General features: G+C 35.4%; 3 protein-coding genes across 3 annotated transcripts; 1 reads left to right on the forward strand and 2 right to left on the reverse strand.

Moving 5' to 3' along the window:
* Positions 1 to 288: 288 nt before the first annotated feature.
* LOC110705938 (30S ribosomal protein S10 alpha, chloroplastic-like) lies at positions 289 to 4075 on the reverse strand. Its single transcript, XM_021883853.1, has 4 exons — positions 3822 to 4075; positions 2967 to 3014; positions 943 to 1263; positions 289 to 613 (listed from the first exon to the last, which is right to left on the reverse strand). The coding sequence occupies exons 1-3, from the start codon at positions 4044 to 4046 to the stop codon at positions 952 to 954; spliced, it is 585 nt and encodes a 194-aa protein (XP_021739545.1). The 5' UTR covers positions 4047 to 4075; the 3' UTR covers positions 289 to 613; positions 943 to 951.
* A 3620-nt stretch (positions 4076 to 7695) lies between these two features.
* LOC110705937 (pectinesterase QRT1-like) lies at positions 7696 to 9121 on the forward strand (the record flags this gene model as incomplete). Its single annotated transcript, XM_021883852.1, has 4 exons — positions 7696 to 7908; positions 8035 to 8238; positions 8330 to 8565; positions 8675 to 9121. Coding segments are annotated over 4 exons (801 nt in total), but the record flags the coding sequence as incomplete, so codon positions are not given.
* A 334-nt stretch (positions 9122 to 9455) lies between these two features.
* On the reverse strand, positions 9456 to 16905 carry LOC110705924. The gene is made up of 7 exons (XM_021883843.1): positions 15643 to 16905; positions 14612 to 14691; positions 14415 to 14537; positions 11416 to 12231; positions 10218 to 10446; positions 9732 to 10111; positions 9456 to 9686 (listed from the first exon to the last, which is right to left on the reverse strand). The coding sequence occupies exons 1-7, from the start codon at positions 15923 to 15925 to the stop codon at positions 9456 to 9458; spliced, it is 2142 nt and encodes a 713-aa protein (XP_021739535.1). The 5' UTR covers positions 15926 to 16905.
* Between the last annotated feature and the right edge of the window lie 2604 nt (positions 16906 to 19509).

Genomic DNA, 19509 nt, shown 5'->3' on the forward strand with positions numbered 1-19509 from the left:
TATTTTTTGGCTAGTAGTTTTTAACCCGTCTACAACAGCTTTTGGAGGATTTGGCTCCTTGCACATTAGATTCACAAATTTCAAATTTAATCCACTACTTGTCACAACATTAGTTGGATTGATTACAGATTTTGTTTGGATAATTGGATGACGTCTAAATACACAGCAAGTACAAATTCCAAGTTAAAACTTTGGGTAATATTTTTTTTTTGGTTGTAGACGGGATTTGATCTTATTCATAAATCATTGAGATTAACTGATATTTATAACATTTGCAAGCAGAGGAAATTGACCATGTAGCAAAAATACTTCTTTAGCAAGTAGCTACTATTCAAACAGGAGCCCTTATCGTACAGAAAAATGTACCAAAGTGCATCTGAACTGAACCTTTTGGTGGCAACACTTCCCCTATTTTCATTGAACTAGCAGTTTTTACAGGAATATAAGCAATTATACAGCTTGCATATTTTTTTGGTGGAAAATAAAGCTTACAAACGCTGGAAAAATTAACAAAGCTAACTTAATTCTGCAAATTTTTAACACAAAAAATCCATCGAGACAGGCTTTTTGATCTTCATCTGCAACCACTGAAATCTAGCAATTTTTACAGGTCCTGGAAAAAGAAAACAATGTCAGTCTGGTACATGAACATATAACGGCAAACTTTGTAGCAAGATAAAAGTTATCAAGCCATCATGATTATATATCTAGTTCCAACTCAAATCGTATTAAGCCATCAAAATCATGGCTGTCATATATAAATCTAGAGTCCCTTAAACATATGCGTATTTTGAATGGTCGTTTGATCTCCAAGTTCCTCCAGCAATCAAAGTTTAATAAGGTGATAGTTTAATGTTAAACTAGTTTTGAGTCATTCAGTCCGAAAAGTAGACTGATGACTTGAGCAGTCTAATACAATAAGTAGACCTTGAGAGTTCTTACCCAAGATCTTCAGAGCTTAACTTCCACATCGACACCTGCAGGGAGATCAAGTTGCATCAACGAGTCAATTGTCTGGGCAGTTGGGTACAATATGTCAATAAGGCGCTGATGAGTTCGGATTTCAAAGTGGAATCGGGCATCCTTGTGCACATGGGGTGATTTGAGTACACAATATATCCTCTTCTTTGTTGGTAATGGTACAGGCCCCATTGTTTTTGCATTTGTCGTCCTTGCAGCATCCATTATCTGCTTGCAGGAGTCTTCTATCAAGGGGACCCAGTAGGACCTCAGCTTAATTCTTATCTTCTGCTTTGGAGCCATCTGAAATTACACATAAACTTACCTTAAGCAAAGATTTCAGTTTAAACCAGTCAAATATAAGGAAAAGATATTTACGATGTCTAGAGTCTCCCAGGCTTCAGGGTGTTACTTGGATCTTAAAAAAGTAATTGTGTCAACACTAAACACTAAATTTGTTAAATTCATTTTTCCAAGCTGAAAGCATGTCAGAAAATTGGAGTGCAAGAAAAAAGTTCTTGATGAAGAAAGTGTGATCGTCTCAAAAGCGATTTCAGACACTTCAGAGAGGGATTTGCAATAAAAAACACTTTTGATAAGCTTTCAATGTCAGTTTATAAATCAGCTAGGAAGTGAGATACTTAGATGGGGTTGGATAGAAGATAGCCAAAACTGCAAAAGGGCTTACAACTGTTAAAACGTTTATGGCAAACATTAGATGAGCTATGTTAGAAGTTGTGCTTGAATTGCATCTATTGGTGATGTATGGAAGGTACAGGCATATAGCATGAACTAACAAGGTATTGTCTGATCGTCAGAATGTTTGAACAATACAGAGACTGTGCTTATAGAAGAGTGAGCTCAATTAGGCAAAGAAGAAAGCAAGGGAACTATACGTAGAAGACCTGCTTAAGTTGCATCTGTCTATGAAGTATGAAGGGAAGGGCATGGTAGGAAAAAAAAAGAGCCAGAAAAATGGATGCAATCATGAACGAGAGTATGTTTCAACTCTCAAGCAGGATCAACATCAAATTTGATGGTGAAATTAATTGTAATCTAGTCTAATCTTCCATGGGTTTGTTCCTGATTATTGTTTGTTGCAATAGAATTAAGCTGCTTTCATTGAAAAGAGCTTAGAGGTATTTGTAATTCATTCGTGTCTTTGAAGTTTGTATTTCTCTGTCCTTTTCTTCTAAGGACTTCAGACTTGGGATAGGGGTTGCTCTGATTTTAATGTCTTTGGAGGGTGGTAAACCACCATCCGTATATGAACGAAATCAAATCATTGCAGAATAATACAAAACAAATGCTAGTCATTCAGAATTTGTGCCCCCCCCCCCCAACCCCCTCCTATCCACAGAAGAAAAGGAAAAAGATTCAGGGTTAGAGATGAACAAAGCAACTCAAAGCTGTATTTCCTGCTATAGCAGTGTAGTCTTGCAACATTATCTTCTCTGTTCAATGATCTATACTCAGCGCAACAAAAGGACTCTTAATGAGAGAACTACTTACGAACCACGGCTTGTGTGAATATTGAAAATCAGCTTTTGACTGTCATCCCAATTTACAATTCATCTTCACTATCTAAGCATAGAGGATGACTCTAGACACAGCGATGAAGAGGTTCACAACTTTCAATGACATGTAGGTTCAACAAGGAAAGGCAGGCAAAATTAAATTTCATAGTGATGCATTAGATTATCACATCTATATAAGACTATAATGCTAGAAAACATAAAGGTCTTAAGTTTGTAGTCTATATACACTCAAGATACTTATACAACCTGGAAACATGGTTGACTCCAGAAACTTGTTCCAAGCACCCTTACAGTGAAAGTGACAAGACATAAGAAAAAAGAGCTTAACTATGGAACATCGATGGCAAATTTTTGCGTGGGTTTAAGCTTTATACACTAGCTATCTTTAAGTTATTCAACATGAAATTTTCGAAATAATTTAACTCTGTAGCATCAGGAATAGCAACCAAGGGAAGAAAAGCTCAATACCTGATCAGAGTCAGTACCAATGCTGAGAGTGGAAGTCTCAGAACCATCCTACACAACAGAATAAAACAACCATAAGGAAAGAAGAAACAAACTATTACCTTCATCTTTGACAAAAACAACATAATCTATCATAATGTCACACCTTACACAAGCACACCAGCAAAAAAAACACAAATCTTGTTACTCTCAATTTCATTGCACCCCGACACCAAAAAATACTAGAACACACATGCCCGCGCACACATACACACATCAACAGGAGACTGCTGCAGTGTAAATGACCCACTTAAGATGCACTTATATCACAATTACATTCCACAACAAGCACATTATTCCAAGACATATTCCTCTTAAGCTAACGAATAAAACCAGGAATTCAAAGGGATTTTTTTTTTTCCACACTAAAACTATGCACATAACATATAAATTTAACTTCATTTCATATTAAAACTTAGCAAAAATTTCTCAACTACAAGCTCACAAGTAAAACCAAGAAGCACTATATAGCAAATTTCAGAACATCAGAGCAAATTAATGATTTAATTATCTAAAATCAAAATTATTATATACACATTTCACCAAAACAAACAATTTACAAAATTATGATTTTCTCATCTCAAAATTCAGCACAAATTACTCATTATATACCAAATTTAAGAATATCTAAACAAAGCAATGACTCAATTATCCAAAAATAACAAAATTATCAAATACCCATTTCACCAAAATATGCAAATTACACAATTAAGAAATACCCATCTCAAAATTCAGCACAAATTACTCACTACAAGTTCAAAACCAAGAAACTAACACAAATAATACAATAAATCCCTATATTAAACCAGAAAATCAGACCTGAAATGAATCTGGGGAAGTTTCGACAGCCTCCAAAGTTTCAGGAGCAGCAAAAGTAGTGAAATTAGAGGAGTTGGAGAAGGTGGATGATTGTTGAGTAAGAGTTAGGGTTCTTCTGAGGTTTAAGAGAGAAGGAGAGGTAAAGTCAAGTTTGGTTGAAGAAGAAGATGTATTACGAATTGTAAGAGGAGAAAATAAAGCAGCTGAAATCGAAGAAGTCGCCATTGTTGTCACCCAAACACGCCTCTATCTCTTCTCTCTCTCTCTCCTCCCTTAGCCTAGTGGTTTGGTTTTACAGGGTTATGTTATCCGAAAACTTTCTTTTCTTTTTCTTTTTATTATTTTTTTTCCAATTGTTTTTAAAGGATTATTTTTTTAAAAAAAAAAATTACATCCTCCGTTCTTTTACAGTTGACCCGCTTTGACTTTTACAAGAAAAATATATATGCAAGATTTTTTTGAATTTGTCTCAATGAGTACTATCATAATGTATAACTTTTTTAATTTTTACTTATGAAGAATTAAACTTATTAATCGTTAAAGTTTTGCATTGACAAGCGTGATAAAAAAAACAAGTCAAGTAAAAAAAACAGAGGAAGTATTTATTAGACTTTTGCTTATTTGGCGGTCTGTAATCTTTACAAACCGCTACTATTAGCCTATGGTCATTTTACAGGCTACGAAGTACAAACACATTTCAGGCAACAATCTAGTGATTATAATGACTTTTTTTTTCTTGGATAGATGAAGCATTTTAGCAAATAACCATATTAAACGTTGTTGTGATGTATAAGAGTGGGCCACATAACTTTGGTGTCTGATTATGTAAAGGGCTTCTTAGCATGAAAGTATGGAAGTGTATGAATGTAAAGTAGTCTAGTTGGTAATAAAATAAGCGAAGGAATGCCTAAGAATGAGTAATGTTTGCGTCAAACATTGCATATTGTTAGATTATTGTAGAAATATAGGCGAGATTCAATTTCAGCTCATACTTTAACCGATTGAAGTAGTTGGTGTCCTCCATTTGTGATTCATATGCAATGAAGAGTAATATTACATTTCAATGATGTAATATGGAGAGTCAAGCATTTAAAAACTAATTAATTTAACTAGTTTATTAAATTGTTTAAATCAACTTCTTGACATAAAAGAGAATACTTATAATCTATTCTCTTAATGATGAGTAACTTATCTATATATCGTGAATTAAAGGACATAAAAGAGGATATCTTCCAAAAAAAAAAATCATCCTATAATTTCTATAGTTGTTCATAGAACAATATACTCCATATCCTTTATGAGACCTTAAGTCAGTTCAATCAAATTTCTAAGAGGTTCTCTTACTTCTCTATACTTTAATGTTTTATCAAAATTTTCAAGAGTAAAGAAGATATAGAACAAACCATTAAGCATTGCCATTAAATTGTACTTCATATGAACCAACAAGCTACACAAGTTAGCATGCATCCAGTGCACAGCTATTTTGCCTATTTACTTTAGATGTAACTATGTAACATAACATTTTCAATAAGCTTAAATATTGACTTGTACACAAAACTTTGAAAATGGATTTATTGTAAGTCAAATTATTCTTATGAACAAATAGTAACATTGTCATATTGACATACATCTTCTTTGAACGAGACAATGATGAAGTTTCTTGAGCAAATAGAATTTCTTGGGCGTGACATGCACACATGTGATATGCTTACTGAATTAAAGTATATTCACAAAATCATACTAACGATAAATAAAGTACGTTATACACTCATCATCTCTTATTCAAAAGTTGAATTGTCGAGAGTTTTATTCCTATATAATTCTTATATACATCTTTCTCTTTTTCTATCAATTAAGGCGTTGAGAGTTTGATTCTTATAGAAAACTGATTTCCTCTTTCAAACACCCACACTAAGTAGACTCTACATAAACCAATCCAATATACACACATTCTTTATTTTTTCGAAATTGTTATTAGAGTTTAAGACTATATGTAGAAGTCTAGGTTGTAAATGCATTGAAGGTGTGATTTTATACAAACATTTTTAGATACTTAAAACCCACATTAATGGCAAGTACAACGGCATAGTGCTTGCTCAAATAGAAAATTTTCATTTTTCCCATGACTCTTTGCCTCACTTCATTATTTTAATAGGCTCTTACAATATGAATGAAACAGTAAAAAAAATCAGCAAAAACATTAATATTAACTATTTAAGGCAGTTATTTTAACTCCTTCTAGCTTCCTCTTTAATAACTACCCCATTAAAATTCACTCATAAAAATATTTTTTTGAGGGAAAGGAAATAACCATAATTAAACTTTAAATTATTTATTAAAAAATTAAAATCAAGAACATGTAACCATTTTTCTTGCTCTCAAGTTTAACCTCACTTTCTTAACTACTCATTCTTTCACTGAACTTTTAGAACAATCTCAAAAAAAATGCAAATTCTCAACTCCTCCATTATCACTACAAATTTCATCTTACCCAAAATATAAATTTGGGATTAATAATAATTCTAACACTCTTTTTATGACACCCATTTTTCATCAAATAACACAAAAATAGCAGAAATTAACCAGCATTTACACTCAAAAATTAAATTAGTTTACCAACCGAAGTGTCACACAAAGTAGACGCTCCAAGTATTAAATTCTCTCTCCTTTTTCACATTCCCATCAAAACCAACAATACCCACTTCAAATTTCATCAAATCCTTCAATTTTAGCAATTACCCCACACAAATCCACATAATTTGAGCTATGTTACTGAGAAAAGTACAGATACTCTGTTTTCTGGGTGTTTTAGTTGAGTTGGGATTTTGTCAAAATTTTACCAGAAGTTTTGCAAAGAGATTATAATTATATAACATGGGATGATATTAAGGTTGATGATTATAAATATTTGGTGTCAAACAGTGAGATTAAAGATAAGCTAAATTGGAATAATAGTGGGGTAATTGTGGTTGATCAAAGTGGAAAAACAAGGGATTCAGTTCAAGGTGCTGTTGATTTGATTCCTTCTGGAATTCTCAGAGAATTAGGATTCTAATTCTTCCTGAAATTTACAGGTATTTTGTAAATTGAAATTTGATGATTTTTGCAGAATTTTGTATGTTCATTATTTTTTTGTGCAATTTTTGTTTCTAGATTTTCTGCGGTTACTGAGTTGGCAGTTCTGGTGTTTTGAGTCGTATTTTTGGAGCTAGTGGGTGTTTACCGCTCGACAGTTACGCTGGACTTTTTTTCTTTTTCTTTTTTTTTTTTTTAACTTTTTTTTTCTATTTTGTTTTTTTGGAGCGGAAATTTAGGTCGGGTGCTTTTATTGCAAATCATGATTCGCCAAAATAAGATTATTTCGAGGGAATGAGACTAACACATGACTAACTCGAGTTTCGAACAACTATGAGTGTTTCATCTTGCTACTAGATGAACCACAAAGTTAGATTTTGCTTCCCCCGCGTTTTTTTTTTTTGTGGAAAGGAAAAACTTCGTACCTACTAAGTTCTAACTTGGGAAATATTTTGGGAATTGCTTGTTGAAGTGAACGAGACATTTTGGTTATTGATGGAAGTAGTATGATTTTATATGAATGAAGAAAATTAAACAATATGTATCGATAATTTACTATTCTCCTTTTTTTTTTTTTTTTTTTGCTACGTACTTTATATCAAAATCCTATCAATAGGAATTAACACAAGGAATCTATATTTCAAGTTAGATTAATACAATGTTTGTTAAAAAAAATTTTGAAGTTATTTTTCTTTTTTTGTGGAAAAAGTTGATAAGATTGAGACATGTACAAGTATTTGGTAGGAAAATCAATATATTTTGGTACTAGATAAGTAAATATACTTAATTTTGAGTATGATTTTTGTTGTTGAGCAGGGAAAGGGTAGTTGTACCAAGCTCCAAGCCTTACATTTCCTTCATTGGGACAGAAAACCAGACTTCTAATACAGTAATTACTTGGAATAACAAAGCTTCTGATAGAAATAGTAATGGTGCTGAACTTGGAACTTTTGGTTCAGCTACCATCAGCATATTCTCTGATTATTTTTGTGCATCTGAGATTACTTTTGAGGTACCTTCTCATTCTTTTTCTAGTATTAGAGACTGTAACCTTCTCGACGTGTCTTTTGAAAGGGTTGCTCGTCGACAATTGAACACAAGTAACCTTTTTTTTTTTTCGCTTACATGATGGGTGCAGAATACAGTAGTGGCAATACCAGGAGGATTGGGGATGCAAGCAGTGGCACTGAGAGTATCAGCTGAAAGGGCAATGTTCTACAAAGTCAATATCCTTGGTGCTCAAGATACTCTCTTAGATGACACAGGATCACACTACTTTTACCACTGCCTCATCCAAGGATCAGTCGATTTCATATTTGGCAATGCAAGATCATTATATCAGGTAACCTGAAAACAAAACATTCCCTCTATCGCGCTTTAAAGACTTTTTGGCCTTTTATGTTCTTCTGATATTGAAGAAATACATACAACAGAATTCAGTTCTTCATTCAATAGCCAATCGATCAGGAGCAATTGCAGCACATCATCGAAATACACCTGAAGAAAATACCGGGTTTTCATTCTTAAACTGTACAATCAATGGAAGCGGATTGATTTACCTGGGAAGAGCCTGGGGGCCATACTCAAGAGCAATATATTCATACTGTGACATTGATGATATTATTGCACCAGAAGGGTGGAGTGACTGGGGTGACCCAGAAAGGCAGAAGTATGTATACTGAACTACGGCTAAAACTTGCATGATATATGAACAAAGATACGAAAAGTTTAACTATACTGATACAAATAATTCTGGTTTTGGCGTTATGTTTTTTTAGGACGGCATTGTTTGGTGAATTCGAGTGCAGTGGGAAGGGAGCAAACACAACAAGGCGGGTAAAATGGGCAAAGTCTTTCACTATTGAGGACGCCAGGCCATTTCTCGACATGGAATTTATTGACGGCAATAAATGGTTGAGACTATAGCTAACAGTAACAATCGGATAAAATATGTAGGACTAGTCACTTCAATTGGTTAGCTCTCTATGTAAACATGTACAATACAAAGCATACACAAAATTCTTTCAGTAAAAAACACCAAATTGTTTCCAGCATATTGTCCTAAGATTCATTTTAAAGATTAACAACTCCAGAAAAGTTCATGTCTTCAAAATATAATTAGTCTACTCTCTACGAACCAATGGAAATTTGCAATACACTTAATCACAGTATATTTACAAAAGGTTAACGACTACTTTTGTTAGTAATGACTTTTGAACTGTTGTTTGGAGTAACCAACAATGGCAAACATTAAGTGGTGGCTGAAAGTTTATTTCACTACGACTTTAGATCATACAAACTAGAAGTTCACCTTAACGTTACAACAGGAAACATAAAATCTAATTCACTTAAAAGGTACTCTATAACAGCTGGAATTTGATCCAAGGCATTTCCTAGGAATTTAACTAAGAAAACCAATTTGGAAGACTCACCTAATTGCTGTACACCTGGGAGTATTGTCTCAAATGCAAGATCAAATGCCATCAACATCACCTCTCGCTCGCTACAGGAAATCTACACTAGTTTGTACAATAACAGTTTGAGGAACAGCTCTAGCCTCTAAGCGACACCTGTGCATTCCAAAACTTCATCAGCCTGAGCAGTAGTTTCCACATCAGCCTGAGCAGCAGTTTCCACATCAGCCTGTGCAGCATTTTCCACATCAGCCTGTGCAGCATTTTCCACTACAGCCTGAGCAGCAGTTTCCACATCAGCCTGTGCAGCAGTTTCCACATCATCGGTACCTGATTCACCCTCCTTACAACCATCATCTTCATCGTCAACAATTTTCTGATCATCCAACAATCGCAGTCACATGAGACATGTCTTGCAAGCTGACATCAATGTCAACTTGGTTTGTTCATCCTTGTCATTGACATGGTCTTGCAAGCTGACATCATCACTTTTGTCATTGACATGGTGACCAGCATTATGATCATCTTTGTCTGAAGAGGAAATTTGTTCGGCATGGCCAACAGAAGAGGCTGGAGCAGGCAAGTCAACTAAGTTATCCTCATTTTCATTGTCTTTAATTTTGACGGCAGAATCATCAGCAGCATTTTCCTTCCCGAGGATTGAGACTATAGGTTGTGTAGCTTCAGCATTGATATCTGAAAGTATATTAGGATTCGCCTTAACATCAAACCATTCTCCACCCAACCAATCTCGGGAAACTCTGAGATCCTTTCTAAGTACATCTAAATACTTGTTCTCACCTGATAAGATAAAAAAAAGTAGCATTAGAAAACATAAAATAGGCACATAAACTGATTAACTTAATGCCTGATGACTAAAAGGGGAGAAAAAAGGGACGGCTAGTACCTGGAACATAAACCTGTACTTTATCATTTCTGGCACTGTTAACTACAGTTACAACACCTTCCCACCAGCCATCACTCCACCATGCATCCACAGGAGCTCCAATTCCAAATTCAACATCTACAGCATCGCTGGCATCGCTGATGGGAGGACAAGGCCTGATTGTAGGTCGTCCAGGACATCGCATGCCAAGCTTATCTGGTGCAGCCATCCTAAAAGCTGGAATCCATTCCTGAAATTTATCAAACAGCATAAATCAACAATGTCGACATATATTAGTTGTATCCTCAGAAAAAGTAAAGAACCAACCAACAGTAGCACATTACATATAGACTATACTCCCTCCGATTTTATAAGTGTTACATTTTGACCGGCACATAGTTTTAGGTGAATTAATTGACTTTAATATTATAAGATGTAAGTGGGGTAGTTGGGGTATTAAAAAATTATAAGAAAATGTAGTAGAGTTAATATTGTATTAAAAGTAAGGGATGTGAGAGGGAAAAAAGTACAATAACAAAGTAGTTAGACATATTAGCAAATGCCCCTAATTAGTCCTGGAGTAAGTAAGCTAATGCTATTACTTCATCATGTTAGGACTTCAAAAGGGCAATATGAACTTCAACTATCAAAGAAAAGTTATAGTACTCTGTGAAGTCACGGTCTTGTTGCTAGAGCTCACTCAAAATATATTTTTTAATCCAGCAGCCCATTGAAGCAGTTACACAAGTAAATTTTCATCTCTAGATCACATAAAGATGCTATGCTGAGAAGAAATTCACTAGTTGCCAGAAAAGGAAAGAGATCTCCAACCAAGAGAATCTCACAATCAAAACAAAAATGCATTGCAAGTGATGTAACAGGAAGAACAGATCAACTGAAAGGAATGTAACATGCAACTGGCAAACAGCCCAAGCATTGATTTTATGATAGCCATGGAGTAGTTTATTTGCATAGCACTAAGACCATTACATTGCAATAGAGTATAAGACACCACCAAATAAAATCAAATTTTAATCTAACTCAAACTTTAGCCAAGTGCACCAAACAGGGGTTAATATTTCCAACAGAACTAAATGGCCATTTGAATCTTATAACAGCCAGAAACAATGATCTTCAAGGAGAAAATCATTAAATGTCATTCCAGGCAGTCACTAAGCAACTCATCATGAATCAAATGCAAAAGACATTAATTGAGTACCTCAAGGTTTCCACATCCATCTTGGTCCTCCAGATCCCTATATTGGAGCTCCATCTGCTTTCGAGATATCTCCAAGACAATACATCTAAACCAACAGCCTCGAATGCCACTGTCCTGGCACAGTAGCTCTATTTTGTCATCTACCTTAAAAAACTGGATGTGTGACCGCTGGAATTCCCCATTCTTTAAAGAAAACAACCTCTTATCGCAAGCATCAGTGTTACCATTCTTAGAAAATGGTCCACGCATAAATTTCTTCCTTTCAAAGCCTTCCGCACCATGAGTTGTCAAAAAGCTTTCTCTGTCCCCATAATTCCTAGTTCTCTTAGTCCCTTTTGCTACATTATCATTTGATCCAAACATCTTAACTTTATTCCCAATCACCCCACGGCATACAGAGTCAGAATTCAGAAAGGAATCAGACTCTAAACAAGAAATAATAGGCTGATTATTATAACCCCGCAATTTCCTAAGATCAAATGGTTTAATTTTGTTACTTCTAAACTGACGGCAACAAAGATGTAGCTTTCCCAGCAAACCATCTGGAAGGCCCTCTAAGCATTTTTCAAAATGCTCACGGGTTAAGACTATAGCAGGACCATCAACACACTCAACACTTATCACCTGCGTGTAAGGTGTAATGTAAACTTCCTTCGGGTGAGCATTCCGTATACGAACTATACCCTTCACTTCTTGACTGTGATGAAACCATCTGACTTTAACTTTCTTCATCCCCTTCTTATCTTCGTACATATCCTCTAGATAGGCAACATAACGATTTCCCTCTTTAGCCATCACAAATACAAATGCTTGAACCTGATAGCAGCAAAGTGGAATTCATTAGATTACAATCAAAATAACCCTAATGACTGAAAAGGTTACTTTCATGTGCAAAAGCCATGAAGATGTGAACCCATGACCCTTGCATGTAACTAGTCATTACATGGAACTAAATTTTTCAAAAAGGTAAAGAAATCAAAGTCTGGACGTTTTTTTCTTAATATTCAACAAGGCTCACTTTTCTCTCGTCAACCTAGTATAACACTGTTATGAGTGTTATCAGTTATGTAGTTCCTTAAATGGTTATTTCAGTAGTTTGATACCTTTTGAGGCATAGAGTTGAGTATGACATGCATAGGATACATGGACACTTCATCCAACTGCCATGTCCGTGTCAGACACCGACACTCGTGGGACACACGACGATACGTCTCGGACCGTATCCTACTATGATATGAACTGTTCAACTTTTTTTTAATGAGAAAATTTAAGAAAAATAAGATAAATAAGGTAATTTTTAAATAATATGGGTGCCTTCATATATAGCTCATTGTTAATATGATACAATATGATCTAATGAAATGACGGAATGACAAATATATGGTCAAATTCTTTTTTTTTTTAAATATATTATATGAATTTTAACATCTCGTACCCGTGTCCCTTATTTTGAGATAAACGTTTTCCCGTACCCGTTTCGTACCCGATCCGTGTCAGTACCTGTTCTTGTGCAACCTAAGTTTTCTAGATAGTCTCTTGGTGGTCATCATAATTCTTAATTTAGATTTGAAAGCACAGATAAAGTAGGAGTAAAGAAGGAAAATTCAGCAATGGTCAGAGGCGTCAAGTGCATATTTGGCTGGGCACTGGGCAGGCAACATAAGTTGCATTGATGAATGCAGGGGTTTGACCTCTACCATTTCCAGAAATCAGCATGGATCACCATGCATATTGGCAAAACCATGGCATGTTATAGATACTGCTGAAGTTGGTCCGTGCACAACATATGACATGTAATATTGTAAATAATCTGCTACCTTATCCTTAAAGTTTTTTTCCCATGTTAATACCCACTCCCATTTGGACATATTCATGGTGTGAAGAGAAAGAGAGCTGTTTTCTCTCTTTTCCACGAGATTAGGGTTTCTAACAGGGTACTATACACATCCAATGAGCACCATTGAGATTGTAAGAGCCGGGGGATCTATTATCTTTGCACTCATTGATCATAGTGAATAGCAACCACCTTTAGAGTGTATTTGGATAAAGAAAGGCGAATGAAAAAAGAGGAGGTAGGGTGTGATGGATCCGGGTCAGCCACAGCCTATTCGGGTCTATGCTAGAAGGAAAGTCAATGGGGAAAACCAAGAAACCAAGACTAACGGTGGGATGTTCAAAGCAGGGGACCAAGTCAGCAAGATAAAAGGGTAGCAGAACCCACGGCAGAAGTGGACAGAGTGGGTTAGTGAAGACTTGTGATGGAAGAGCCGAAAATGGAAAGCAGAGAAAAGAGGAATGAAAAAGCAGAGAAAAGAAGAACTAATCTTTTGTGTAACCTTGTTAGGAGTATTATTGTATTTTGTATTATATAAAGAAGGAGATCACTTTTTGTAAGGTATCCAGAGATTAGTGAGGAAAACACTTGAGAGATTTGCAACCTAAAGTTGCTTAGGAGATTGGCAGCCTCTAGTTGCTCCCCTTGTATCCCCTTTTGATGAATCAATCAATTAATAGCCAATCTTCTATTCCTTAGTTTCACTCATTAACTACAGTAGAATTGCTAGTCTATTACAGGAGGGGGAGGGGAGGGGGAGGGGGAAATGATGATTTTTCCTTCCAAACCTCTCCATTGTTGGAGAGATCAATTTCTTCCAGTTTAATCCCTTCATTTCTCTCCCCTCCAAGTCCCTTCCTCCTCATTTGTTATACAAATAAAAGATACTTCATCCCTCCATTCCCTTCAATCGAAACAAAAGGTTTTAGATGAAGTTTTTATCCATCTTACAAAGGTTCCCATAAGATAGGTGTATTCACTCTTGATCTTGAATTTTATTCTTGATTACTTAGTTTCAACATTGATTGTGATTGCATTAAGTCCCCAACGTTCCATATCACATAGGAATAGCAAACTTGGGTGGGGGTGGGGGATCCAATGAACATTAAAGAATCTAATTCTCATGATAACATATTGGACTTTACAGAAAACAACAAATACTTACTGCTATTGTAGTACCATTCCTGCAAAATGCTGGGTAGTGTTTTAGCTGCTTTCCACAAGTCCATGCAGCACCTATCCACACAACATCTGAGTAGGATTGCTTCAAGTTTTTAACCCGACGATCCTGAAATAATTCCGGATATTTAAATCAGTAAATTGGTGTTAAAAAGAAACTGTAATAAAGGCTCATAGATTTACCATTTTGTCTGTAGTGAAATATTGAGCACTTAATAGCTCAGAAGATCCTAAAGAATGGGTTGAATCACCACTTGGAGAATCTGTCATGATCAGAAGTACAAGATAAGTATCTGTTCACAATTCATCATTGACAGTTACTGAAAGGTAAAAGTGAGCATATTGTAGATAAGCTGATGTTTTATGAGCTGCTATAGCAGGGAACACCCCAGGTCTCTAGGGTATGTGCAATGTTGCCATGTAATATAATGGATTATAGACCATATGCTACATCTACAACCTAAACCATGAGGAAATCATCTGAACCTGGAGAATCCAATAATGCATCATAGAGCATTGAAAATCAGTCCATAAGTTGCCCAGGTTCAGATCTAACCAAATTCTATAATGTATGAATACACTTAATTTTAATTGATATGTGCAAGAGACATAAAGGGAAAAGGGGTGGACTCATCATACTTATCAAGAAACACACCACTATTTTCTCTGCTCGTTGAATAAGCTTATAAACCATAATTTAATTAGGTGCAAATTTTAGATAAATATTCTTCTATTGTTGCATTGATCTTTTTTCTAAAAGGGAGTGTGATCAGGATGGTTATATCAATAATAGGTTGGATAGGTAATATCAAATACCCGAACTAAAAAGAAGGAAAAGTATTGAGTTACAATTTTATTCAAATGCTACCATAGACCAAACCATAGCATCCTTATTTGAAACAGGATTACACAAACGCAAGGCAACCACACTACAACCACATGAAGATCAAGGCAATCATGAAACATCAAGATTCGACATATCCAAATCTTTAGAACAACACCATTGAAACAAGGTAAACCTCATATCATTCATTTTAAAAACACTTAAACTTTCACTTATCCATTCTCTCTCGCCCTCAAGATGATCAAAGCAATCAAGTTTAGAATAACCACAACCAGCACCATCTAACAATCAAATATTCACAAGCCAATCATCAACAACATAATGCATACATCACAAACATAAAGTTAAGGTGAAAGCACGAATGGATCACCTGCTTGTTGCTGCTTGGCCAGCAGGGATGTAAGCCAGTCAACCACCTCCCTTCTTGATCTCCATTTAAACCCAGCTTGCACAGGATTATCAGTGCCAGAATAACTCAAAAAATCCTCAGCAACAACATAAACCATGTGCCTAAGACTCCTCTCAGTGCCAACCACAGCAAGTATAGATTTCCCACAATAATCTTTCAATATATAATGAACAATCCTGCTGCCTCTCTCCTGAGACACAAATTCTTCCCTCCATTCCACAAAAGTTACACCGTTTTCCGCCATTTGCCGAAAAAAAACTCACAATATCAATCAAATTCCACAAAACAAACCCTAATTACACCTCTCAGGGGCAAAAATCTACACTATCTAGCCCAAATAATTTATCTTTCCAATCAGCTAAATAATACAACAACATAAAACTAAAAGTATAACAAATGGGGGGTATTTTCCCAAATTAAACAAGAACCCCTACAATGTTAAACCCTAGAAACCACAATAAAATCCCAGCTGAAAGTGAATGAACACAATAAATTAAAATCATGGGTTTTGCTCCCAAATGCATATAGATTCAACAACAACAAAGAGATCAAGAGAATTACAGCCAGATCACAAGAATATAAGGTGGGCACCCAGTAAAAATCCTTTCTTTAATGCTAAAGAGTTGACTTTAACATCATTTTCTGCTACAAATCATCAAGAAAATGAGATGGGCACACTCTTTTTTGGAAGTAAACATGAGAATTTGGGGCTTTAGAAGCTCAAATTGAGAAAACATTCATTAAAAGGGGCAAATTAGAATTGTAACTCAGAGAAAAGGGGATTGAAAATGTAATCTTTTAATGGTTGTAATAAAAAATTGGAAGTGGGTGAGTGAGAGAGGAGAGAGAAAAGCATGAGAAGTGAAAATGGAGGAGCAGCAGATGGGTCTTAGGTAAGCCATGGAAATGGTGATTTGAGTGATGAGAGTTGCAGAAATGGAGGAATTTGAGACATGTCATGGAAATGTACCTTTAGCTGAGGAGAGAGAAGAATTTGGAAAGGGTCATAAAAGAGGATTTTTTTTATTTTTTTATTTTTTTGGAATCTTTTTTTAAAAGCATTATTTTGACCGACGATATGAAAAGTTTATTGGATGATGATCTCCTATCATCTCTTATAATTCTGATTTGGATGATTTTATAAGATGGACTCCCACCAAGGATGGGAATTTCTCTATAAAATCTGCCTATCATCTTCAATGCTCCCTCTCCTTAGTTCCTGATAATCATGATTAGGGGTGGTTATTGGGTAAGGCTACCCAATGGCAAAAGGGTCGGGCCTAATATTAAAGGGTTTTGACCCTTAATTTTTTAATGGACAGGGCTTTTATAGGGTCTTATTTTGTAGGGTTTTTATAGGGTCTTATTTTGTAGGGCTTTTATAGGGTCTTATTTTTTAATGAATCAGGCCTTAAGAATTAAAATAAAAAACCCAATAATAATAGTTAAGGGTCAAGCCTTACTTCCATTTTCTCTCTCTTCTCCTCTGTTCTTTCGCCCACCTTTCTCTCTCCTCCATTGAAGCTCACTCAGAGTTCACCATTGAAGTCGCTTCAGCGTTAATAAGCTCAAAATAAGTTCAATTCAGATTGACCTCTGTTTTTATTTTTGTGAATATAAATTTCTGGGTTCTGACTTTTTCAATTACTCGTTTTTTGTTAGAACCTTTGATTATTTCCCAGTTATATAAATCAATTCCTTATTCTTCTTCATTCATACTTTGATTTCTTGATATAGTATATGGTTTTTCGTAACGCAATCTGAAATTGATCATCAAAAATGTTAGGAGATTTCATTGGAAGAGGACTTTTGTAAGTGATTTGTTTCATTCTGTTTTTTTACTTGAATTTTCGATTACATTTGTTTGATTTTGTACTCTTAATTCGTTTTATACAAAAAATTCCGATTCAAGTAAAACCGTCTGATACAAGAATTTGCAATAGTAGTAGTATTAGTTGATTCGTGTTAAAGAAATATTGTGATTTTTTTTTTGTGTGTGTGTGTGTGTTGATAATAATTGGATATATATTGTTAATTGATTGATAATTATTGATGTGAAATTGGTATATTCTACTATATCTTGAAATTTAACAATTATTTGGTCAATTGAATATTGATTATTATATTCTCTATTACATTTTCCCGTTACTTGCATCAAGTTTTCATTGATTGTATACAATCTTTACGAAATTCTGGTTCAAAATTTCATACTGGAGTAGTATTATTATTAAAATTTCTTTGTTCAATTGCACCATATTTTGTATAGAACGGGAGTATTTCATACGAGCCCATTAATAGCCCGTTTCACTTTTACCTTGACCCTGATTCGACTCTAACCCGCATTGACCCTGACCCGACCCTAACCCGCTAAATATTCATCTTGACCCGCAACCAACCTGCCCCGCTAATGACCCGCACTGACCCGCCCAATAACCACCCCTAATCATGATGCATTCCCTTCCAATCTTTGGAAAAAGATTTGGAAAATTAAGACCCCACACAAATACAATATGCTCTTGTGGCATTGTGCTCATTCCATTCTTTCTCTCTTTCCTATCATATTCCTCTCCTTTCTTCTCTATGTTGTAGATGTGGTATATACAGTGAGACTCGTCTTCATCTTTTTAGAGATTGTTTTTCTTCATCTATCTTATGGAATTTCATTTTTCAGAGAATGACAATTCCTACAGATTTTGATTATCATGCCTTTAAAAATTCGGATTGGGATCAATGGATTGTTTTAATTTGTCCCATTCTGATAATTGGAGGGTGATTTTTTGTTCTTGTTTGTGGCATATCTGGAAGGAACGTAACACTGCTGTTTTTGAGCAAAAAATGTATCATTCCATGCATACATTCAGCAAATTCTTTGTTGATTATCAAATGAGTGCTCGCATTCTGCAGGGAAAAAGCAAAGCTCATGAAGGTGGTTCTGCTACTTCGGTTTGGATTCCTCCTAGAGAGGGATTCATGAAATTAAATGCGGATGATGCTTAGAAGCATGCTGAAGATGCTGGTGGTGGTGGTGTAATTAAAAGAGCTAATGGTTCTTGGTTCTTCTGCTTTTCAAGTAAATACAATGCTGTGTTTCCTCTTGCTGCTGAACTACTTGCTATGCGTGAAGGTCTGTATGTTACTACTGATTTCAAGATAAAGAAATATTGAAGTTGAAACTGATGCAGAGTACTTGAAGAATTTATTCAACTCAGTGGATCATGTTCCTCAGTCCTCACCATGAGCTCTATGATGTCATTAACGATGTTGCGGAGGTTCTAAGGATGAATATGGTAACATTCTTATCAGGCATGTTCCTTGAGAAAGGAACATTTTAGCTCATAGCCTTGCTACTTATGGGATTGAGATGAATATTGGGCATAAGGATCACTTCTTGGTTCCTCCGTTTGCTAAACAAATATATGATGCTGATCTTGGTGCTTCTTTATCTTCAGGATAGAGTCTTTGTGGTTCCTCTTCGCTGCAATTGATGTTCAATAAAGACTCTTTTAATTCGCTTTTTGACTACCTTTGTACTTTCCAGTTTGTATTATAGTCTCCTTGATGCTGTGTTGATTAAGGGTAGGTTATGTAATAGCTTAGTGTTTCATTTCCCTTCCATCAGTTCCATTTGTTTCGGGTTTTCCTGTGTCCCTCGGGAGAGTTACGTCACTAAGTCTGGATTTCGGGCGCCTGTACTTGTAAAACAACAGAGACTCCGGTTGGGTGGAGTTCCGCCTCCGACGATCAAGTTAGAACGTGTACATAGAATGTAAAAAGTGCGGAAAGTAAAGTGAGATCTTCTCGGATTCCGAGGTCAGGTGTTTTCTCTGT

This window comes from Chenopodium quinoa, unplaced genomic scaffold (assembly GCF_001683475.1).
Source record: "Chenopodium quinoa cultivar QQ74 unplaced genomic scaffold, ASM168347v1, whole genome shotgun sequence".
Classification (NCBI taxonomy): domain Eukaryota; kingdom Viridiplantae; phylum Streptophyta; class Magnoliopsida; order Caryophyllales; family Amaranthaceae; genus Chenopodium; species Chenopodium quinoa.